We start from the raw sequence: 26,593 nt of genomic DNA, 5'->3' as shown, positions 1-26,593 counted from the left end.
ATGATGTTAATACCGTATGCAAAATTATTTTATATGTGTAGAAAGCAAATGATCTGTCTATAACTTTTAAAATTCACGAAACATTTTTTTATGTAAAACTAGTAATAATGTGAGTTAAATAAACAAATATTTTAAAAGTTCAAAAAAATCATAATCAGACTACAATTTCCAACCAGCATTGTGATGCATTATTTAACAACAAAATCAGATTAAAATTTAAAAAAAATTGGGATAACTTTGACAAAAAAATTAACTTTGATAGTATGACATGATTTCAAACATATTTGAGGTTATCTGGCGAAATTTATTTGATGGAGAAAATTGGAAGCCATTTTCCGTCCAAGTTTACCCCTCCAACTCTACTGTCAAACATAGTCGGAGACGAAAATTTGACAGTATGGCAGGGCCTTAAGACACAACAGTTGCCATGTTTCGGGAACTGACATATGTTCTGTTATCAGGCACAAATACGTGACATTAAAAGAAAACCAGCCAATGGCGTATGTCCATAAAAAATGTTTTAAATCTATATTCTCCTTTGCAAGTATCACTCAAAGATAATTTTTAATGCATAAGCTATTACTGGCAATAAAAAAAAAGCTCCAACTAAAAGGCGCATACCAGCCTATATGAAAGCATCAAGACTCTGAAGTCGAGTATGTATGTTTTCAAACAATTCAAGTTAGTTTTCTATCGTAAGTAATATTTTATTAAGCATTTTTATGCTATTATTTTATAATATGTAGAGTTAAGGGGAATTAGACCCCACAATCTTAAGATTTTCCTTTTTTTTTCTATAATTCTAATTTCGAACAATATTCACCATTTTTGGCATGTTTATTCATAAATAAATCTCCCAGGCTTCCACGCCTTGTTGGAACCACATAATTACCACCTGTAAGCGTCGCAAGAAAATAACTTATTATTTCACGCGAGCGACTGTAACTATTGTAATAATCTCACCAGTTCACGAGTGTTCACTTCAACAAGAAGCCAAAACGAAGTCCTGTGCCATGTCGAGCCAAAAGGTTTAGCGCAGAAGAAGCTTTACTGCAAGCAGTATCAAAATATTTTAAACCAGCTAATGCTCGGCATGCGTTGCAAAACCTCAATCATTGTTTTTATAATCTCTATCTCTCTCTCTTTCTAATTCTCTATCCCTCCATCTATCTATGTATATCCACCTCTCTACCTCTCTATATATCCCTCTATATCTCTCTCTTCTATATACCTTTATCTATATGTATCTCTATACATCTATATGTTACTCTATTGCAATGAAAATATTTTAAAAAAATCCATGATATTACCTATATATGTGTTATATATATTTGTACATGCCACAGGTGTGACAGGTATATAAAAACACGCGCGTATTCGAATGCAACGTTGTGTCAAAATGTCAAAGTAATCGGTGAAGAACTTTCGGAGCTTTAAGAATTTGAACAAACCAACATTTACATTGTTATAAACATACAGATTGCAAGATGGCGAGGCCCGATAGTCCGCCACCAACGAAGACGACGGACGGTATCGGAAGCCCGACCGGGGGAACGTGGCAACGCTGTCTCGCGCCAAGCCCGTGGTCGGCGGACGAAGGAACTCGCTCCGCCCCGGGGCATTCACGGCGGCGAGCCCCCGAGTCCCGCTACACGCCGGGTTTCAAGACCACGCTAGGGACGGAAGGGACTCAAGGGACGCAAGGGACGGAAGGGACGGAAGGAACAGAAGGGACGGAAGGGACGGAAGGGACGGTAGGGACGCAAGGGACGGTAGGGACGGAAGGGACGCAAGGGACGGTAGGGACGGAAGGGACGCAAGGGACGGTAGGGACGCAAGGGACGGTAGGGACGGAACGGACGGAAGAGACGCAATGGACGGAAGGGACGCAAGGGTCGGAAGGGACGCAATGGACGGAACGGACGGAAGGGACGCAATGGACGGAAGGGACGCAAGGGACGGAAGAGACGCAAGGGACGGACGGGACGCAATGGACGTAAGAGACGCAATGGACGGAAGAGACGCGATGGACGGAAGGGACACAAGGGACGGAAGGGACGGAAGGGACGGAAGGGAAGCAATGAACACAAGGGACGCAAGGGAAGCAATGAACACAAGGGACGCAAGGGAAGCAATGAACACAAGGGACGCAAGGGAAGCAATGAACACAAGGGACGCAAGGGAAGCAATGAACACAAGGGACGTAACTCGCAACCAACGCAAGAAAATCGACGCTGACTTATACAGCACGGAAGTCGCAATACGTCACTAGCCCAACATCTTTAAAATGTAAAGTACAGCAATGTCCTTAAAAGGATGCCCCAGTTATAAATTTTCATAGTATCAACTGAAAGCTTGTGTAGATTTTTGGTTCAAAGGTCTTAATTTAAGAGTAACTCAAGACAGTTTTGGATAAGCGCATGCGCGAGTACTGCTTTGTGGTTTTCTCGCTTGCAGCGCCACCTACGCGAAATGGCGACTCCTGAGCGTAAACATTTTTTTTTTCTGTTCTGTAATTTAAGAGTGAATCTGTAGTTTCAGTTCAACGTCCGTTTCGTTTAAAGATTAATTGTGTTGGATTGAACTCCACCTGACATAAAGCCATGCGGTTTTTTTTTTCCTTTGGAGCTTTGTAAAAGATCATGTCTACGTTCTACCTAATGATTAGCCATAGTTGATATACACAATTGAAAATGATAATGCTTAAATTACTCCGGACTTGTTAACCAAAGTGGAAGAATTGGACTTTTAAGGTTGTATGTGTGCCGCATGAATAAAGATGCAAGTATTGAACATTTGTAAGAAAAACTATGTTAGTTTACCTTAAATTTGATGTACGATTTGTTGTAAATAAGTCTAAATTAAACCGTTGTAACATACCACTGAAACAAGGACATTCTTCAGTGGACATCCTGTAGTAGAAAGATTTCGTCCCCTGGGCTAGGTTTGATAATTCATATTAATCATGTAAAAATATGACATGGTAAATAATGTTACTTATAAATGTGACTTGCCTTTACTGTGCGAAAGTTTAACGAAAATATAATGTATATAATAAAAACAGCATCGTCGCCTTCAATGCACATAACATCTGCGTCTTTAAAAGTTTACGGAACACTTATCTTCAAATACGGCAGACCGAAACGCAAGAAGTTGAAAGTTGGTCTATGTTTGCGTTGAGATTTTTGCGTCTTGCGTAGTTTAAAAACCGGTAGGCCTATTGGAAGAGTCCTTGTTGAATTATTTTTTTTTTTTTTTGCGTTTTGCGTTTTTTTGCTTAGTTTATACATCCGGCCTTATGCTGGCATCACAACAGCGCGATCAGAATATTTTCCTGAATGCTCGGACATAATCAACATAGTACTAAAACATGGATAGTTATAACGATAAGCACCTACACAACTGCGGCGTGGCAAAAAAAATGACATAAAACTTAACCCCATTCCTTTTTTTATCATGGTTGTTTTAGTCTTGGAAGAATTAATGTTGCTATAGTTGGTAGTGATTAAAAGGGGAAAAAAAAATATTATTCAGAGAATAAAATCCATAACAGCACAAGAATTGCAAAAAAATTATTTTTTTTCTTCTTCGTAAATTGGACCGTGATGTTTATAGCTTTAACTCCATCGTGCTAACATATATAGCTGTTAAACAAAATAAAATAATATTCGGAACAATCTAGTCAACACATGCATAACATATATTGATAATTCTAAACAGTTCTCCTAGTCCCGCCAAAATTGCAACCTACTCTAATCTCACTGGCTGTTGCGCCGTGCGTCCGTAACTGAAGTAAGAATCAGTAGGTTCGAAATCTTTGCGGTCAATTCTTGTACACACTACCTGCTGTTATCGTTATTTTTTTTTTTCATATGTGCACCCAGCCAGGGGGTTGTCACTAAAAAGGGCAAACATGCACTTATTGTACACTAATGATTCGTCTGTACCAACTTCAGAATGTCATTCACATTCAGAGCTGAAATATTTTTTTTTTATAATATAATGTGGATAAACTGAAATTATAACTTCATTCCGACTCGTATAACATTTTTATGTTGAGATAACCATTTTACAATTTTCTTTTTTAATAAAGGTGCGAATAAACAAAGAGGTTACACCGTTAAGTTAAGTTTTAAAATAGCGCTCGTTAAAGGAACACTGTTTTTTGTACATGCCTCTCTGATGTATTTAAAATGATATATATAATGTATAAGTATTGAATTATGTGTAGCGCCTCAAATGTAAAAAAGAAAATCGGGAGACCTCGAAAAACGTTTATGTTTAAATACCAACATTTAAGTTGTTTTTTTGTGCGCCCTGTGTTTTTGAATGTAACAGTTGATGCACTGATTGTATATTCATATTTGAATATTTGCTGTATTTATAGCTACCACCTTAAATAAAGACAATTTGTGTGTATTTCATTATATGGGCATTTATGTAAATTAATATAGCGATTAGAGTATATGGATATGAATTATGAAACAACTAGGTTAACTTAACATTCTTTAAGGGCCGGTTTCACCAAGCAGGTTTAATTTTGTTACAAAACGAGATTTACAAAACTAGATGAAGTATAATCGTAAGTTTAATTCCGACGTGTGTTTCACCATCGTTACACAAGTTTAAATTAATCGAGATTTCTAAAACTCGATTTATAAATGCCTTCCACATAAAAACACCCATTACCTAGCTAATATACCCGAATATCTGTCGGAGATACCCGAATATGTATTTTTTCCCCTCTGGCAGATGCAGCTTTTGGCCGAGCGTAATTTATGGTGGCCGCATTAACCTAAAAAAAACTTTTTATTTTTTTGAAAAATTAGTAATATCGTGGAAATTGTCATATCGCATATAAACATGATTGGCAATGGTGCAGTTTCAGCTGTAATTAAAGAAAAGCGACAAATAAGTCGAAATCTTTCGCCACATGAGAAGTCAGTTTTGTTAGATCAGTCTATGTGCAGACTGTTTCGACAGACGGAAATGGGTTCTGAAGTCCACTTCATCATAGTTTTCAAAATAATTACTCCTTTCGCGAATTGTACGAGGTGGACGCAAGGGAATAAAATCATCTCCATCCGAATCTTCTTCAAATATAACATTGTAAGCTGCTCGAGCCATTTGTTTACATACGTTAAGCGAGATTAGCTGCGCAAACTGGAAGAACTTGGCCAGTTAATATAAAATCTCGCTTTACTCTGGAAAATCGAGATTACGCATGTGGTGAAACGCACAATCGACTAAACGAGTTTATATTGAAACTAATCGAGATTAATTTGCTTAAACTACTTTGGTGAAACCGGCCCTAAGACCATCAACGAACAACCTTTAGTCTCTAATAAAATCTTATGAAAATCCTTAAAAAAATTTACATGAATAACAAGACACGTAAATACAAATTAAACGACATTTTATTAAAATGTATATTTATTAAAAAAAAGTAAAAATGTATTTTATATCTGGATCCTGAACCCGAGCCATTCTGAAAGAAAAATAAATACCCAGATCCTAATGTCATTCTGGGCAAAATTAGATTTCTTTGGTTTCATGCTGTGAGGTTGGTAGTGTCAGGATCGTTAATAACCGATCACAAAGAGGGGAGGGGGGAAGGAATCATGTTTAACATGGAAGTGAAATGTCTTGTTTACTTCCATACTCCTTGCACTAAGCTTAACTGTCAAGCGGGAAAGCACGAGTTTAAAAAAAAAAACCGGTATGGTCATGCTGATTTATGGTTCGCGTGGTTTTCCGAAAACCGGTCCAGGCGAATACTGTAATAGTCCCTGTTACACAGAGGCTGTGCTTTACTCTGCGTTACATTCGTCAGGATCTCTGGAGCGCCGCAGGATCAAGATGCAGCTAGTATCAAGTAAACGGTAGACTAGCGACATCAGAATCAGGGATATCTCTCATTGAAAACAGTCTCGGCTACACTATCAGAGCACGACACACGATTTTATGTCGCTATACTTATATTTACAGGTAATATTTACAATATTTTTACACCAACCTAAAAAATGAAAATTTTATTTCTCACGTCTGGCTGGAAGGTTGGAATAGTAATATTCAACATTTACAAGATCCCCCGCCACCACCACCCCCTAACCCAATTAACTACGCATTTTGAAATCGTACGCACGGGCCTTAGCAGTAGAGCCATTATTCTTTTGAACTATAAAATTTTATATTGTCACGCTATTGTGTGATTTAACAGAAGAGTGTATATGATATCTGTATTTACGAAGACAGCAACATTTTGTTTTCATACTTTTACTTTTGTGGGTGTGCATGAATGGCATCCAAACTTATAACCTCCCGCACCCGAAAGTACTCGAATGTGGAGGTGAGTTTACCCGAATTGCGTGTGGGGAAGCCTAAGATGTACATCAAGTTCTGTCCCTGCCCGAACACGCCCGAATATTCACCTTCGGCCAACCTCGGGTTTATTTATATGTATTTATATTTCTCTGTTTATTTTAATGTAGCTATACTAACCTAACTAACCATCCATAGTGTTTTAAAGTGTTTTAATGTAGCTAACCTAACCGACAACTTTTAATATTTGAATTCATTTTTCCTGCGCAAAAATAAAACAAATCCCGAGGTTGGCCGAAGGTGAATATTCGGGCGTGTACGGACAGGGACAGAACTTGATGGACATCTTAGGCTTCTCTTGCGTGTGCTATGGTTGGCAACATTGCGTACCCATTCTTTCGCGCCAGTCTGACAATAACAGCGAGCCGCAACGGTCGTTTACTGTGTGTAAAGTGGCCTTGAATTGTGTGGCAAAAATTAATAATCCCGCAAAGTGTGAGGTTCATGGTGTAATACGCCTTTTTGAACGCGAAAAACGTCCGACTTATAGAAATTTACAAGGCAGATAACCGAGGTTTATGGTAATGTGTTTAATGGTGGGCGAACAAACCTTCAGTTGTGACTGACGAAAACAAATTTTACCATATTTTCTCCTAATCGAATGATTTTTTTGGCCCGGAACTACCGTGGATGTGACAACGAACTGAACGAGGATGTTTAACAACTGGCTCAACAAGTTGGCGGTAAGATGTTGTAGATTAAACTCTTGTATTTGAACATTTGACTAGCACTTTAGTATTTTATTTTCCCAGCATACTTCATATCTTATCATCAACTCTATCCTCGTAGTTTTATTTTGAATAACTAGTGCAGTGGTAGTTGATTTTCGAGAGCAAGATAATGAACTTCATAACGCAGTTAAATTCAGCCACCTACAAAGACGTAACATAATTAAAATCTACTCCGATCACGAAGACACTACCATGTTTATAGAAATATTTTTAATGAAAGTCAAACACATTTACAGGCTCACTGAATCAGTAAACAAATGAGGGCCTGAAGATGGGCACAGGCCACAGTTCCCAAAACGCCGCAGAAAACCTGCTGTGTTCGCCTGCGTTGTCTTCCCTTAGTTCCATAAACTGTTGGTCCACTTGCAGGACACACAAAGGCAGAAATAGCAGTTAACAAAGGTCCGTAAATGCTTAAGTTTACCCCTAGTGCCGGTATACCGAGAACCAATTAGGTATACTGGGTCACTTTTGTGTGGAACGCCAATCCAGCAAGGTAGACATCCACTGTTGTGTTCGGTGCTCACGTTTGCCGATATGGAGTTCCACCCAACAGTGATCCAGTGTAACTCATTATTTCACGGTAGCGGCTCTAGGTGTAAACAGAAGCATTTCAGGACCTATGTTCACTAACATTTCTGCCTCTACATGTCCTGCAAATGGAGAAACCGTTTCGACGTGTATTTAACCACCACAACTATTCCAACAGAGATAAGCTTTAAACCCCCCCCCCGCCTTTTGGCCAGCTTTTTTAGGATTTGGGATCACTTGTCGCGTTGTTAATAATACGAGAATTCCGATAAAGACAGTGTTAAACTGCTTTTCGTAAACATAAGTCGATCCAAAAATTCTCGCGTATCATCTAAATGGCGTGCTGTCTTCTAAATAATTCTTAAAAGTATCGCGTCTGAACCGCGTCCGGGGGGGGGGGGGGTGTTTGTCTCAACAAAGATTCTCCGTATGTATCAGCCCGTATCCCCGATGTATTTTCCAAACGCGTACCATGCATTTAAAGTGGTTGTTTCTCTCGCAACGCCCGGCGCATCCACGTACCGCCTACGTCAGCCTCCTTCCGGCCGTCCGACGCCATCTTGCGCGCGTGTTCTGGAGAACAAATGCATCGGTGCGCTGACGTCACACGGGGTTCTGTTAAAATCCAGCCCTACGCGACACCCATTCCCCTAGCATTTTCCATACCTATTCTCTTTCAGCGCACCTGCTCTGGTGTAGGTAGCATTTCCACATCCTTCCAAAGGGTCTGGCTCTGAGTTTAAAAGTTCTCATGCCCGAAGTCTTAGAGCCGCTTGCAGATTCAGGTGAGTCCAGTCCGAGAAAAAACTTGGCAGGTTAATCAAATGGAAGAATACTCCACTTCGTCTCAAGTCACGACTGTGCAAGCCGGCCTTAAGTGTTCTGTTTTTCTGCTATACCCACGAGCGGAAGCATTCAAGATGGCGGAACCCACGTGTCGCAATATAAAAACGTATATAGCCCCTGTAAACATTAGGGGACGTAACTAACGTAATGGTATGTATGCCAAATTAAACTTTATGATTGTAAAACTACCCTGGAATATATTTGTTAAACTAAAATAGTAAAATACAAAAAAGTAATCACAAGATTTAAAGTACGTCAGTCCCTGTCATATGCAGGGGGGATAGGAGGCATATAACCCCCTCCCCTACTTTTTAAAGAAGTGGAAAAAAAAATTTGCAAAATATCTGTGTTATTGTTTTGGATGTTACGACACCTGCAATGTCAACTGTGTGAAAAGCCACTTCACATACAGCTACTTATGTATACATGTGTTATAAATGTGTTGAGTCCATAGTAATCGAGTACACATTGTCCAATTTTATTTTTCATTCCAAACATCCCCTCCCCCTTTCCGATAAATTCCTGTATCCGCCACTGACGTCAGTTTACAGAAATCGTGCCCTTAAAATTCAACCTTTTAAACCCCCCTATCCAAAAAATAAATAAATAAAAGTCGGCTGAATGCAGGCTCGAGTATCCTGCGCGACACACCTGGTTCCCCGATGGTCCTGCTTCCGCCCCGACGGTCCACTTCCGGTGTGGCGTCACTTCCGGCGCGTGCTATCTTACAACTCCCCTTGTTCCAAGAATGCGGGAACTTATCGGACAAACACAGACGTCACCTTTAAAAAAAATGTATTATGCCGTGGTCACGTTATTTTTCACGTCGGCATAACAATTTACAAAAAAAAAACTTAAATTATTAATAAATAATGCAATTCTCTAAAACCACTTATTAAACCAACGTGTAAGTTAAAATTTCGATAATAATTCTGCTTGAGAAATTTTGATAATTCTTTCAAGATAAATTATTAATGGGCGAGTTTTATAAATACTAACGATCAAAATCGGTGAAATAGCACTATATTATACGAGGCAATAAAATCTTTGAAAATTTTTCTGATATGAAATCAAGGAAACTAAATTGAAATCGAAATGTATCGGCCAGTACTTTGAATTACATAGTAATAACCATTTAATACTTCATTTTCTCATTTGTGTCCATAATTTTTCACAGAAGGCTAGACAAACAAGGGGGGGGGGGGGGGGTTTACCGTCCCTACAGCCTGCCCTTCAAAATTACTATCATTGAGGATTTTTAACGAATTTTCCGGGATTTCGAGTAAATTCCTTGACCTCACCTGACCAATTCCAAATGCCCTGATTTTCCCTGACTTAAGAAGAATGTGGACGTGTTTCAGAATTGTTGGTGTGTGAGTAGCCCTGAGGATTCACCACCAGCCATGGCGGAGTGAGGAGTGCCCACGCATGCTGTGACGTAGGTGAAGTCACTTTTCAACCTGACCAACGCCATATTGTACACGCCCAAAACATTGAGGAAATGGTGCTCGACCAACTCTGATGATGGTTAGTAAGTATGAATTATAATCCCCGTCCTTTCATTTAAAAAGAAAAAGTAATATAAAACTTTTTCCATGCTGCAAACACTAAACTTCAGCCAATGTTTTGTGCGTCCAACCAATATGGCGCAACAATTAGCCTTCTGCAGTATGTAGGTGAAGGGAAAAAAACACGACAGCCAGTCCTGGATCGGGGAAGTAATTATATCACAGGTTAAAAAAAAAAAAAAAACTTTTCCCCCTGATCAGAAACTGAATTGACTCAACAGAAAGAGCTTTATCCACCGAACCAACAGATAAAAAGGTACCACCTAATCAGAGTCAAGGTACAAGGAGGAAGGTTCTTACAGTGGAAACTGAAACCATGTTTCGCGCGACATTTGACGCTATCTGGTGGGTGGACCCATAACTACTAACAAAAAAAACTGTACATAGCTTCAAGTCCAAAACTTTCTATTTGATGACTAATTGCTTAGAAAAAGTTATTCAAACTCTGCGGGGGGAAAAAACATGATGCTGTTTTTTTTTTTAATATAAAAAGAGCAATGTTCTATATAAATGATTAGGAGATGCAAAAATTTCTGGTATGCCACACCACAAAATATGTGGATACCAAAATAAAGTGAATAATTTGCACTGATTTGTTTGCCTGATAACATCACGTATCCAATTTTATCCTTTGATCCTGATGGCGTTTATCCAGTATACATTCATCCGCCTACTATCTTTATTGCATACAAATTATGTGTTATATGTTCTGTTTCACCTTTAAGTATACTTTCAGTAGTTTTATATACTGTAATTAATAACTTATAAGTACAATGTAATTGTATATTTTGTATTTTTTTTGTGAAATTGTATATTTTGTGTTTTTGTTTTTTGTGAAATTGTATTATTTTGTTTTTTGTGAAACTTTATATGTATATATATATTTTTTCCTATATGTATTTGACTTGTATCATACCCCAGAAATGGGGTCAAAGGATATGAAAATAAAAATAAATAAATAGATTGCTGTTTTAATTTACTACGTCAAAAGATCCTGGACAAAAGGAAAAAAAAAATTATACTGTGATATTCGAATTTTTATGTCAATGATCTTTCGACGTACTAAATTAAAACAGCAAGCATAGTGTTCTACACGATCAATGTACAGAGGATCATGCCATCAGGATCAAGGGATAAGCTTGGATTAGTAATACGGAATAGTTACCAAAACAAAATAAGGGAAAAGAACTACTCAACCGTCAACTTGATTCTTGTTGAATGCTTTTCGTAATCAGACATCACTCTGATATATTTATTCATCGACTTATTTTCTGTGGTTAAGATCAGTTTCTTCTGAAGCTCTACACAAACACCATGTGCGCACGGGTAGGCGGGGCCCTTAAATTGTAAATTTATGTTTTAAAAACAAGAACACTTAAGCCCCCTCCACCCAGCTAGTGGGGCAAAATGAGTATTAAAAATGAAAACGTACGCTGTATTGAGCACAGGAACGATACTGCAATATGTGCCCCAGCAACTATCGCCTTCAGCACTGTATCTAAACTCACACAGAGCTTCCACTAGGCTAGGAGCTAGAATGTACACACTATATTGAAGCTTCTATGCAGGAAGAAATTATCAGGAGAACCCTAGCACACGATGATCATAATGAATATTCTCTACGTCAGAATCGAGGTTATAAAAAAAAAAAAAAAACTAGTGCAACCACAGGCGCATTTTGCCAACAAATCAGTCAATCAACTTGTAGGGGAAGAAATTTTTGGCTTGAAAAAATAGGTATGCTTGGCCAGAAATCAAAACCACTAGCCCAAATGTAGTGTGAGCCTTTAACTCAATAAAAATCTAATGTCTAGATCAAATTTTGGCACTCAACAAAATTCTGATGCTAATACCTAAAATAACACATCTAGAGATTTAGGGAAGTCTAGTTTTATACACATACACAGAGGTATGGACATAGTAAAAAAAAAAAAATACAGATTAATTGTATGAATTGGTCCAAACATAAATAAGCAGTCCAAATGCATTTATGAGTATTGTTGCCTTCATTTGCATTCTCCATATCCCACAGATTTACAACTTTTGACAGCTTGTGTGGTACATCACAAAATCTGTGCAGTAATAAACCAACAGGACCATTCCCTCGCCTCTTGTGAGATGCTGCAAGGAGAAGTTACCTCCCAATCCCACACACACACACCAAGTCTTGCCTTGTACGTGAATGTCTGATTCCTTTCAGATACGGCATCAGTCTGGCAGCTTGCCTGGTGCTTTCAAGATATCCAGTTTTCGTGAACAGCTATAACAGTATCCGGCTTGTTTGGCATGCATCTAAATGATGACTTTTGGTAGAGGGGAAAAAAAAATCGCCAAACAAGTAATTTCCAATTCATCCCTGCACTTACTGTGGAACCTACAGTTCACATTTCTTTATGATTTTTTTTTCCCTGTAGTTGAAATAATATTTTCTTTAACCATTCTAATTTATTTATTTTAAAAGTGGGGTAATAAGACTGTAAGTGAAAATTGCAAACTACAAGCAAAACTTAACAATTAAAAGGTGTTTCCTAACAAATGAAATGCATATTGTGTTTCATACACAAAATTTCAATAGCAAATACTTTCATTTCATTCTCAGCCAAAGGAACACACAATTATATTAAGGGGTAAGTCAACAATACTTAGTACAACTATACTTTTTAATATCTACAAACATTCGGATATTAGTTAAGCATACAAACAGTCAATAGTTTATAGTTGAAGTTTTAAAACCTTTTGTCAAATGTAAATTATTATAACTAATATTATTATAAACTTTTGGTACAAATAAATATTATGTAAGCAATGTTTGGTTAAAATGTAGTATCTATAGTATTAATGTTAAGTTGGCGGTTAAATTAAATTTTAAGGAAATAATGTTTGCAGGCTTTCACGGCCATTGTTTAAAGTAGCTTGGCTTCTGGGTTGTAGCCGCGTCCTTGGCGAATAATTCACCGACGTTTCGGTCGACATTGCAGTCGCCATCATCAGAGTTACGTGGAAGTGGTGGATTGTACCAACGTTTCACTCTGTGTTGCAGCAGGCATCTTCAGGGTTGAGAAATTAACTGGGAGCTAGATGGTGGTAAGGCTCTTTATATACTGCCAGGGTTCTCCAGGACTCTTCCTATTGGCTCACAAGTCGGCCGATCTTTGTTACATATAGTGAATTCTATAAACACAGTAGGATTCTCACAATCTTACTTCAACTCATTTCCTTGAGTGTTCATTTTTTTGACTGTCACATATAACATTTTTTTTCTCTGTCTCATCTAACAAATTAGCATATAGAGGAGGGCATGGCGGGAAATTCACTTCGGGATGACTCGGTGCATTAGTAGTATACCTTTAGGGTGTTCACCCCTTACGCAGCGGCCAGACAATTCCGAGGGGGGGGGGGGGGAAAGCTTTTGAAAATTTAAGCAGTTTATATACTAGATAAGTTTCACTTCTGCCAATACCGCAGCGGCCTAGGTGAAAACATACTTGCTTGCTGCCCAGATGCTTCGGTTTAAATGCTCGCTGACGGTCACTTTTTTTTAATAATTAAAAACATTTAATAAATATGCTGTTTACAAATATTATTAAGATATAAATAGTTTAATTTTATTTATTAGATATTACTTCATTTTTAAATTCCATTAATAATTCAATATTTCAATATAACATAAAAGGGTATAATAACAGTATAAAAAAGTGCTTATAATAATTAAAAAGGTATTTTTTATTAATAAATTTGGTTTACATATTTTGAATTACAAACAAGAACAGGGATTGTAATTATCAATAAAACTTTGGGAGGAGAACATTTTTTGGCATTTTCCACAGATAATAAAAGATGATTGTTCACATAAACAACCCTGTTGAAGTAGATCTGTTGGAAAACATTCTGCATCAACATTCAAAAAAATTTATTTAGTTTTTGAAAGTTTAGAAGCATACCAAGCATATCTTATCATATTATTAAAAATTGGTGATGAAAATTCATGATTTAACTATTGATTGTATTTTGATAGTCATCACAGGAATTATTTTCTAAATATTGTTCTATTAAATAAGCAGAATTCTGTAAACATTTTATTAGATATTTTATCTGTCTATAAAATAAACGTTGCAAGGTTGAACAAGAGTACATTTCGGAGGGAAAAATATACTTGAAACTTTTACTGCAATTTATCGTCATCCTGGAAGAAATATCAGTATCTAATAAATACAATAAAATTACTTATTTTTAAATTAATCATATTTGTCAACAGTAGATTTACTGAAAAAATTTTAATTATAAAAAAGTGACTGTCAGCGAGAATTGAAACCCAAGCGAATGGGTGGCAAACAAGTATGTTACCACCGAGGCTACTTCGCCTTTGGTCAAGTGAAATTTAATTAGTATTTGAATTGTGCTTAAATTTTCAAAGGCTTTTTTTCCTCAGAATTGGATGGCCAGTGCACTTTATTATGTTAAGGGGTAAACACCCATAAGGTATACTACTAAGTCTCATCCCGAAGTCTATTTCTCAAGTTGTGTCCTCCCCTTGTAAAATAAAAACTACTATCTAAACACATTTTAAAAAACAGTACCATAATTAAAATTTTACTATAAAATGTGTTACTGCACAATATACAGTTTGCACTGTATTTGTTTTAATAATCACACCGTAACCAACACTGTCAGTCTGAAAAAGATAACTACATTAATTTGATACAACTTTGAAATTGTAAATAATAGATTTTTATTAAACTGAAGACTAGGCCTATAGTTATTTAACTGTGCTTCAAATAAATACACAGTTAGCTGTCTGTATCCCTTATATTTAATAAATGTTGGTAAAAATTGGATACAGTTTACTAACACCAAATGAATTTTTGATTCCATTACATGTGGTTTTAACATTAACATAATAGAGTATGAACAATTGTTGAATCGGCACAAGCTAAAAGGGCCTCAGTCACAAAAAATGGCAAAGTGTGTTAAGCATGAAAATTAAATGTTATATAATAGCTTCAACTATCTAGGACTGAGTCACAAGTGCGGGTTAGCTAATATTAGCTAGGGAAATTCTTAACGTACGCTAAAAGGGTTGCTTTGAGACAGGTTTATTCGTTTTTCTCCAAACTGGGTTGCTTGGACTGAGGCCCTTTTAGCATGTGCCGATTCAATTACTGATAATTTGACACTGATAATTTGCCTGGGTTTTCAAGGTTTTGAAGACAATTTTTCAGTTCCCAAGAGTTTTTCCTGTTTTCCGAATTTTCCCTGTCTACGGGAACCCTGAAGTTCAAATAAAGTGAAAACAAATTGAGCAATATTTGTATCTAACCAATAAAAAAAGGCATTAATTCCAGACCTGCTTATGCATTGCAATTCATTAGTTAGAAAAAAGAGGGCAGCTCTCTACGCTGTTGGCAACATGAAAGATGTGTGTCTCTATATTCCCAAAAATTGTCTTCATTATCTGCCCAAAACCGACTTTACACTTCTCACATTTGAACCTTTTTTAATTAGTCATTTAATCCTCTCAACAAATGTTTCATAGTTATACTATTTCACTCTTTGCTGCACATAACATTTATTTCATTTGTTACTCATACACCTTCCATTGTTCGTGCCAAGAAGTTTGCAAAACCAGCTCAGTTGTGAAAATTTATTATTAGTTCATCAACTTTAACAAGTATGAAAATATATTTTGAGAAAAATAATTATTATTCTTCACTCATAAACGTCTATCTTGTAGGTCCCAGAATAATGATTATTATTTTTACAGGTGTAAGATTAAGTTGCAACGTCATAAATGTTTTCAGTTCCAAATAGAGGTAAAAAAAAAACATATATTTGTTGCATCAATTAATTTTTTAATGAAGTAATTGTAATATTCATAAATACCAAATTAAAAACTTTTTTATATATGGATGTCACTAAGGCAGACACAAAAAATGTGTGGCATTCACCTGAATACAGTGCATACAATATTTAATAAATATGATGCTAATGATGCAGTATTATAGTAGTAAAATAATAAACAATTATGACAAAACTGTCAAAAAGAAAAAAATTAACTACTAAAATATATAATAATTGTTACAATATAAAAGGGCTAGAAAAAAATGTAAAGAAAGTTTCTTTGTGTAACAAAAAATTATTTTGTTAGAAATATACTCCCTTGTTGGTGCCACTCATATTATTCATACATTATGTGCAATAATCAGTTGTTTTTGTAACAACGTAAATATCATGGACCCAGCATGACACAAAAAACTTGAGCAAACATCTCTTTACTTTTTTTTTTTAACACATTTACTCATTACATTATGCAAATACCTATTATCCTCCTGTGAAATAAAACACCTACCAAGAGCATGACATGTGGTTACACAGACAAATCGATTAACAAGTCATGTGTGCAGAAAAGCATGTTGTTGCTAGTGAAAAAAAACTGGTTTCTAAAGGAGAGCACAATTAATTAAATTGCTTTATTTATTACTACTATTTACATGATTATCAAATGTCGGTCATCCACAAATGAATCACTCTTTCGTTCAGTCCACAATTCACTCTCCCCACTGGAGCTTGGCTCAACAGTGGCTCCCCCTGCTGCCTCGTCTCTTACCTCGCAACCGTGTCCCGACACTCTGCCTCCTGCCACACTCTCGTCCGTCGCACACGGCACAGTCCCCGGTGCACCAGTCTCCGCTCAGGCCCATCACTCGTCGCACGCATTCTCTCGCCATCTTCACTTTGCTGCCTCGGAGGCTGGCATTGCCGTGTTTATCCCCCTCAGCCCCTTCCGGAACGGTCTCGCACCTCTCTTACGGTGTCGTGTCATTAGGTGTCGACTGAAGCCCGAAGCTCCCAGAACAATGGCATCCTAGTTACACCTATCCTCGCTGCAACCTCTGGGAGCCTACGGAATCCTCCAGATGGACTGAGGGTTCAGTGACAAAAGTACCGAGGAAGAGGTAGAATGGGGAGGAGAAGGGGGGGAGGGGAGTAGCGAGAGGACCGCTGCTAATCTGACAAGGAAATGTGCCCTGTCAGTGGGCAGTTGGTCCCGCCCGGGGGCCAACGGGTCAGCTGACTGCTGTAAGGTCCAATGGCCTGCCTCCAGTATACTTGTAACAATATCATAATAATTCAAAAGGGCATGGCCGGAGTCGATAAATTCAGCTCCCAAACTAAGTAATGTTACCATTGAATTTTATTTTCCACACCACAAAGGATCATTTTGTCTCCTAGCCACAAACAAGTATATCCAGTACGGATATTATACCAATGATTTCCTGACAACGTTCATGCATAACCACCTGACTAATTTGTGAGATACTGAGGCCTCCAACATTACTTTCCAAAGCAAGCATGTAATCAGAGCATTTTGCTAAGTTTATTCAGCCTTTCTATCTTACATATTAGAATTATACGTAAGTCATTTTATCCATTAAGTTATAATCAGAAGAGAGAGGGTTAACCTTTCAAACACAAACACCCCCAAATTTTATTCCACGCTAGTGTGTATTATTTCAACACAAGTATTAAAAAAAATAATTCTATATAAGGGGTCTGGAACAAAGTCAAAACTTTTACAGCTTTGAGTTAGCTAAATACTTCACGTATAAAACATTCAAATAATGATTTAATATAGCACACTCAAAACTGCAAAAAAAAAATTTACTTACGCCACTATGTTCCTAAGTGCCTCATATGTAGAGACCAGAAAATGTTTATATTTATTTTCACACTAGACATATACAAACAAGACACTTCATCTGCTTTCAAAAGTGGATGTCGTATATAAGTAATATGAAACAAGGAGACAGGTTTTTGGAAGGAAAAACCTTTAATTACTACCTAAGTTTTCTGTTCGATGGTACAACTTTAATAACACTTAAAACAAAAAGTTTGGTTTTTTCCATAAATATATGCCAGGGTTTTTTCTTATGCAGATATATTTTAGTTTCATAACACTAATTATAATTTTTGTTATGTTGTTTGTTAAATATCTGCTATGCTTCCCATTTGCAAAAGAAATCCCAGTTTGACCCCACAGGGAAACAACTCAAATCTCCTTAGTGGTATGCGAGTGAATGGACTAAACCATTTTTTTTAATCCTCCCCCCCCCCCCCCAAAACATCAATTCTTAGAAAATTGTTTGTACACCTCCATTTACATACAAAGCCTATGAGGCAAACGTGTACAAACCGCTAAGCCCCTGTATAAAAGCAGAGTAAAATGATTGAAAAATCAATCATTTTTTAAATAACTTTTCATAAAAATATTCAACATAAAATAGAACATAAAATGGAACAAATATATAGGTTGTGAAGTTTATAGAAGCCATTCATAATCAAAGCAGCTATTAAACACATTTTATTTCACAAGGTTTAATGTCCCATGCTTATGCTAAGTGACTTAAGTGTCCCTCCTATTTAGGTGGTGTGTTAGTGAGGCAGGATGATAAGTGCGACGTTCGCTGGTTCTTACAGCGTGGTATTGCCTTTAGGCTCAATGTCCTGAACTAGCATGCCGTCTTCTCGTCATGCATAGGGCAACTGTGAAATCTGAGTGGTGACAGTAACATTATTTTACGGCAAAGAAATGATGATAAAAGTGTTATGCTTTCAAAAAACCTGTACCAAATGTTTCGCGAGCAAAAAATAATTCTGAAAACACGTATTTTAACCATTTTCTCTGTTCAAAAAATACAGTTTAAAAACAAAATACGGAAACAGAAAATCCGCCCTCAGCGTATTCTTAAATGCTTTTTTTTTTAACAGACACCACTCGGATACCTTGATCAGTTTTCAAATCGCATGGTTTCTTCTGAATTTCTGGACACAGTAAGTGTGTCAGATAGGCGAGGGCTTTAAGGTGATCAAGTGACCTCCAAAATTATAGTGGACTCCAAATCACTTAGGTACCAGCTCTTTGCTATTAAATATAAGTCTTACGATGGTGTTGGGTTCGAACCCACCAATCACGCCATATGAGTGTGATGTATTAGGCCACTAAGGTAAGAACAATGTCCTAAGTCCTGCTCAGTTTTCTAAAGTATGTAAGTCAGGATTGGTTGATTTAAACCACAATGGTTTAAACCATGGTTTATAAACAAGTGGTTTTTACCAAAAAAAAAAAATTGTTTTTTTAATAATTAATTTTTAAATAGAATAATTTTATCTTTTTTAATGAAAAATCTAAATCCTCACCAATAACAACAATAGTTTAATCAATGTTTCTTGTGATGTACAGAAACAATAAAATATATATATATATATATATATATATATATATATATATATATATATATATATATATATATATATATATATATATATATATATATACTAATCAAGTTATTACCATTTAAATGTTCTGAATATGTAAATAATACCCTGCTAAATACTCCTCTAAAATTAAAAAAATTAAATAGTTAAATCCTATTTTGTGGAAGCAAGCCAAATATTCACTTTTTAGTTTGATTCAATGTTGAGTTCCTGCACAGATTGTAGAATTATGGTAATAAATTGCTTTTTTGTTAAGTTTAAGAAAGTGCAACAGCTGACAATCATGGCATACTTGGAGCGTCAGCCCTACATCGTTCCAGCTGAGCTATTGCTGATAAAGTTTTTGCATCACCATGCTTCATTCAAACGCCATACACGTATGAAACAGAAGAAAGTGGATGAATTCTTTGTCAAGAAATTATGTGAAAAGTTATTTTTTATGTCTAGTAAACAATATACGTGGTACTTTTGTTTAAAAAAAATTAGATTTTCAATGTAATAAACTGTAAGTATGCCGATTTAAGGATTTTGTTTTGCTGAATTACCCATATTACGCGGATAATCCAGATTTTCGATTATCCGGATTGCCTTTGGTCCCAGTTAGTCCGAATAGACGAGGTTTAGCTGTATTTAAGTACATCATATTTGTTTATGACGTTCTGTATACATACCTTGTAAACATTAAACATGCTAAAATTTATAACAGATGTGTATACAAAAAGCACAGACACACAAATAAATTAAAAAAGTTTCTGAAAAAATTTTTATCTTTTGAAGCTGTGTTAAGTATTATTTTCTTGTGAATGTATATTTCAGTGTATCAATGTATCTCTTTCGATTGTAGCATGTTTTTGATATGTATCAACCAAAATCAAGGCTCAGCAGAATATATAAATAAATAGTCTCTTGACTATTTTTTAATATAAAAATTATCTTTCAAAGCTCTGCTTAACAATTTCAGCTTGGACAACAGAACTTTCAATGTTATCCTGAGCTAAACTAGGCTGACATGAAAAAGTTACAAAATAACAGGTCATGCCATAATCATGCATAGTCATAAGCTCACCACGAAGGTATATGCCTTAGTGCCCACAACCACAGGAGATATGGCATAAATTAGTTTTGATTGTAATGTACTTTTTGACACATATGACACTACATCAATTCAGTTAAACATGTTTACAGCCTACACAGAGCTGGGCCGTGTTAATAAACTACGCAAAGAGTAAAAAAAATTACTGTCGTTTATAAAGTCGCAAACTAGACCAACCTTACAAATTTAAATTGTAAAACATTAAAAAAAATTATTTCTCTGGATTCTTTAAGTAGATATATATCACAAGAAATGTTCAATCATTTGATTTAATAGTGTTATTTTCTTTCACTGTGAAAAAATTTGACAATTGTAAATGACACGAATATAACAAAACCATCGAGCAGGTAACGTAAGTGACTAAGTTTTCAGAATACTTTATCACTTCAAATGTGAAATGTGGAAATGCAAGAAGTTGAAAGCTAGCTGATGCGTTACATTTTTGGGTCTTGCATGGTTTATAAACCCAGCCTTAAAACGCAAACTAGACCTGTTCCACACGAGATCAGTTCTGATTTGACTCAAAAAGTTACAGAAGCAGACTGGGATGAAGCAAGGAGAATGTCAATGATATAAAGGAAATGTGCACAAAATAATATACCTGATTCAATAATAAGAAATACCTATTAAACTAAACTATTGAATAAAACACCTGTCAAGGACTTGACATGTGGGTGCAAGAGCATAGACAAAATTATTAAAAGGTCATGAGTGTGTCATGCAGAAAGCAGTGTTGGAGTGTTGGGAAAAAAAAAAAAAAAAACAGATTTTTTTAATTAAAAAATCACCAAATCTGGTTTCTTTGGGGATGAACTAGGTTTTTTTTTAAAATATGCTTTTTTTTATTACATTAGTTAATTTGGTTCACACCGCATTCAAATGAAAGCCATACTACATCCCGCTTTCTGCCACTCGTGTTGAACCAGAAAAGTTATAACGGCAAAGAACTGAAGTCCAGCAAATCTGCACATCTGAATGGGACTTGACCCACAGAAAGGATATGAGTTTATCGCAACCTTTTTCCTTTACAGGAAAAATTTTTTTCTTTAACACAATTATTAAAAAAAATACATAAAGATTAGAATGTTTACATTTAAACTGCAGCTACCCAAGGCATATATACAAGGTTTGTCTGGAAAGATCTTATAAACACGTGAGAGCTATAAGGAAGGGCACTGGATCTTTCTTTCCACTCAAGGTCATCCCCACCACACTCATTTTGAGCCTGGCCAGTTTACAAACACTGGTGTTGTCACGCGCTTGCTCAAACTTCCCTGCTGTCCACATGCTGTCGGCATGGAGCTTTCTCTTGTTGAAGTGCAGTGAATCAACATCAAATTTCTCACGAAACTAGGTAAGCAACGGCCGCGAAATTTTTGAGGCTTTGAGCCAAGTTTACGGAGAAGATGTTTTGAAGGAACCAACTGTCAACAAGTGGTTGAAAAGGTTTCGGGAGGGCCGAGAAGACTTCAAAGACGACTCTCGTTCAGGAGACGCACTTCCAAATGTGTTTGTGATGAATATGTAGAAATAATTCCAGCTTGTGTCTTACGGGACCATCGTTTTAACAGTCGGAATTATTGCTGAAGAGCTTTCGTTGAGCAAAACAATCATTCGTGAAATTTTAACAGTAAAAATATAAATTAAGAAGTTGTGTGCCAAAATCATTCCAAAGCTTTTTGTCTCCAGAACAAAAAGCACAGAGGGTGGCGTGCTGTGAAGACTGGTTGAGAGCTGAAGAAGGTGGGAGACTTTCTCGACAAGTTCATAACTAGCGATGAGTCTTGCTTGTATGAATTTTATGTGAAATTCAAATACTTGACAAGTTAAGGAAATCGAAGTTGAATGTCAAGACAATGCTGATTGTATTTTTTCCCTTCTTCTTCCCTTAATGCATTGTCCACCAAGAATTCATTCTCAGACACCTCAAATGACATTTAGCTCGGGTTCAACTGAATTTGGCTCGATGAGGGGGGGGGGGGGGGGGGGGGGAAGGGGGAAAGGTGTGTAGATCCTCTGTCACGACAATGTCCCTTCTAGTTCTGCGCTAGTTTTTGGCCTCAAATTCAATTACCGTGACGGAAAACCCCCTTCCTTACTCACCTGATTTGGCACCATGTGACTTTTTCTTGGTTTCCCAAATGCAAGATGGTGCTTCGGGGGTGGCATTTCAGTTACGTGGAGTCCATCGAAAAAAAAAAATTACGAGACAGCTGAAGAACCTCAATACCAATGACTCCCAAAGAGCCTTACAGCAGTGGAATCAAAGATGGCGCAAGTGTATTGATAATATTGGATTACCTGATTAAATGTAAAATAAATATTTATTTCACTTTTATACGAACTTTCCGGACAAACCTCATATCAAGACTCAGCATGGTGTTGGAAACTTAAAGCAAATACTTACATCAAAATGTCTGGATCATTTACCTAGGAATGTTTCCTTAACAGAGTTTATTTTAAGGCAAACAACAAGACTACACTAAACCTTTTCATCAAAATGTAATGAGCTGTTTTGTGTTTATATTGTTTTTCACTGCAGAAATTGTTGTCAAAGCATGGTAAATCTGCTTTCTCATGACACATTAAAAAAAATTCTTTAATTTTTATGCCTCAACAGGCACAACACAACACTGAAACACTCACTATTTTTTTTAACCTATACTGCAAACACCTGTAATGATATAATAGAAACAAGTCATTATCAGCTGCCTGATGTTGATATCCAATGGCAGTGTTAGCAGCATGTGTAAGGCAGAATCTATTTCCATGTACGTCATTCATCATGACCACAAACAGCTGAACAAGTTGAATTAAAGTGAGTAATATTACAGTACGTGGTAAAAGTTCAACATAACGTATCCAAGTTTATCCCTTGATCCTGATGGCATGATCCCATATACATTTATTCTGCGGTACATGAAGCTTGCTGTTTTAATTTAGTATCTCAAAAGATTCTGGACAAAGCAAAAACTTGTGATACGACAATGAATTATAAGTTGAACTCAAATTAATAAATTTCCACCCGACATTACATAATTTTTGTATTGTCATATTACAGATTTCGTTACATATAAGATCTTTCCACATACTAAATTAAAACAGTAAGCATCATGTACCATACGATTAATGTATTAAGGATAATACCGTCAGGATCAAGGAATAAACTTGGATATGTGATAAAGAACAATTTCCGAAAATTTTCACAGACAAATTTTGCTTTAGGTATCGAATATTTTTATACCAGTGAAAACTTAAACTTTTAAAAAGTACCCCAAGATTAGCTTTTACGATATAATATTATTTAGAATCTACCTCATTTTCAAATGTGTGTGAAATGTCATCACAATAAATGTAAATAATAAGTACATTATTTCAGTCATCAGACACTAAAATTTTGAGAGATTAGTATTATTCGAGTAATGTTTTAAGCTACCGTACTACACCTATCACATATATATTAAAATTGATCACAGCCAAACCTAATTTAATAACATAAGTTAAAAAAATCTAAACCTCAATTAATTATTGAAGATTTTTGGGTCAATAGGAATGGGAAAATCTCGTTAAAATATCTGCCTTTTCAAATTAGTAATCAGATGGGCCCTGTGTGTTTCTGTTTGTTCGAGTGTGGAAAGTCTCAAACCTCAAATGTTAACATGATTGACACAGAATGGAATATTTTTAATTCCAATGCAATTTATCATTTACAAATTCTAACATAACTGTGACTTGTATCTGATGTGATTTAATACAACTTAAGTGTATGACAGGTCGTCAAGGCACGTAACTGCCAAAACAAAAAAAAATCTAAAAAAAAGACGTAATTAAGATATTTTATCAATTAAAATACCTTCTGCAGACTTCTTCGAGCTGCCGAACGGACGTTTCCATCCTCTCCAGTTGTTGCAGAGGCTCTCTGGCTCGCTGCTCCAACTGCAGAGCGAGTCCTCTTCGAACCTGTCAGAGTCCTCGAAAGAAAATCTGTCCGTGTCCTCCCATTCCAGCATCGCCCCCGGGTCATCACCCCCGTGCGGACTGTGAGCCAGGGTGAACGTGTGATTTCACACTCACAACAAAGACTCCACCGCCGCCACCGTGCCTGACATCTACCTTGACCCCACGGAGTCTACGGGTCACTCGCGGCCACGAGCGAGAAAACACTTCCCTTTTTTTTTGTTTTTGTTTTTTCCACGTTCTGAAAAAGAACACAAACACGCGAACGCGACGATTTTCGACTTCAACGCCGTCCGCGAACGTCTTCAACCCTCATCGCTGACCCTCCCGCCGAGCTACAACACCGCACAAAGAACTTCTGCGCGATTTCAAAGCCCCACTTTCAATACAGGCGAACCCTGCCACAGCTCTTCCTTTGTGCCTGTCCTTTTCCAGGCCAGACATAACAACAAACATGGCGGCTGCACACGAAAACAACCAGCATTCGAGTGGCGCGTGTTTCAAAAATCTCGAAACAAGACAGTTAAAATTATACGCATAATCATGTAGATGAATAAGCGCAAGTATTTACCTCGTATTCTTTTAAAGGTGTTAACTTGTACTACTGGTCGAACATCCTGTGAATTCCGTGGAACGAAATAATTTGATTATTTTAATATTGTAATAAAAAAATATTTTTCAAAAACTGCACATTATATCAAAAATTTGTAAAATAACTTTATAAAATTTTTTTTTGAAGTTGTTTAACTGTATTACTTTAACCATCAATTAAACAGATTCTAGTTTTTAAACTACAATCAAACTATACAGAAAACATTAATTAAAAAGTTGTGTTTAGTTTATGGTACCTATTTCCCATTGGAGATTCTGATACTTTATACTTGTATGGTCAAATTAAAATAAATGTAACAAAACAGATTGCTAACTTTTAGACATATAAAATAAGAATTATCAAATTATTTTTAAATGAGACTGAATGCTTTATAATTTGGTACAGTGATCAAATTTTCTATGAAAAATATAAAAATAAAATGAAACAATGAATCTATTTTGTTTTTAAAATACACAACATATGTTCACTTAGAAATAATTTTTTATACATAAAAAAATATTTTCTTAAAATAGCTGTCATCCAAGAGTGTTCAAATAGTTTGATTTTGCCATCATTTTAATTCATGTTTCTTGCATTACGGTAGTGAAAAAAAAAAAAAAGCTTAAAGTACATAAGGAGGAAAGAGCAAGTTAGCGGTATCAGGCAGTACCTAAGAGATAAAGAAAAGGATCAAATGGAAATAAACGAAATCAAAATGTTTCTATTGAAGTACAAAATTTGGGCATCATCACCCTATGCTAATGATGTTTTTTTTACTACAAAAAAAAATTATTAGAATAATGTCTAATGTTAATCACTATAGGTTTGTTTGACTCGAGGTCTCTTTTTGACCTGTCAACTCTCGGGGCGCCCTTTTCCGGAAGCAGTATGGCGGATGGTCGTTTTACTCGCGGGGGCAAGTTGCTCTCAGGTCACTCAGGTCATGCTCTCGATGCTCCTCCTCTCGAGGAAGAGTTGCGAGGGCAAGTCGTCTGCTGGTTGTTTTGGCGCGACTTTGACGATGGAGTCAATATGTTATCATGCTACATTTGGTGATGACGGTAATATTATAATAGATGACGACATTGAAGTAGAAAACCTTTACAATATAACTTATTTGGCGTCCTTTATTTAACAATCAAAAGATTTGCAATAGTTTCCTAGTACAGGTTAGCTTATGCATACCACAGGCGGTTTAAAGTCAGAAAGCAATAATTATATATTTTTTTTACCTTCATCAAGCTCTCTCATAATTTGTAGTCCAATATATGGTAAATCAATAGCTACTTCATCTTCAGATGAATCTTCATTTCCAAACAAATTTCTCACGATGTCTGCTATATTTTCCGCCATCATTGTTTTACAACAAATCGCGTTTTCTTCGTGTATTAAAAGTTACCGACTCTTTTTGCCCTCAGGTCAACTTGCTCCCAACTCTTTCAACTCCCGAGGAGCACGAGAGACCTCGAGTCAAACAAACCTTATAGGTTTGTTTGACTCGAGGTCTCTTTTTGACCTGTCAACTCTCGGGGCGCCCTTTTCCGGAAGCAGTATGGCGGATGGTCGTTTTACTCGCGGGGGCAAGTTGCTCTCAGGTCACTCAGGTCATGCTCTCGATGCT

At 36.4% G+C, this 26,593-nt stretch overlaps 1 protein-coding gene across 4 annotated transcripts in view; it reads right to left on the bottom strand.

Moving 5' to 3' along the window:
• Positions 1-24,809, bottom strand: part of LOC134539543 (zinc finger SWIM domain-containing protein 8 homolog) — a 94,674-nt gene extending 69,865 nt beyond the window's left edge. For all 4 annotated transcript variants that reach the window (XM_063381655.1, XM_063381656.1, XM_063381657.1 and 1 more), the window contains exon 1: positions 24,277-24,809. In XM_063381655.1, the coding sequence (XP_063237725.1) occupies positions 24,277-24,433 (157 nt within the window). In that variant the 5' untranslated portion in view covers positions 24,434-24,809. The remainder of the gene's footprint in view (positions 1-24,276) is intronic.
• Positions 24,810-26,593: the final 1,784 nt, after the last annotated feature.

Source organism: Bacillus rossius, chromosome 15 (genome assembly GCF_032445375.1).
Source record: "Bacillus rossius redtenbacheri isolate Brsri chromosome 15, Brsri_v3, whole genome shotgun sequence".
NCBI classification, from domain to species: Eukaryota; Metazoa; Arthropoda; class Insecta; order Phasmatodea; family Bacillidae; genus Bacillus; species Bacillus rossius.
This window is presented reverse-complemented; position numbering and strand designations above follow the sequence as displayed.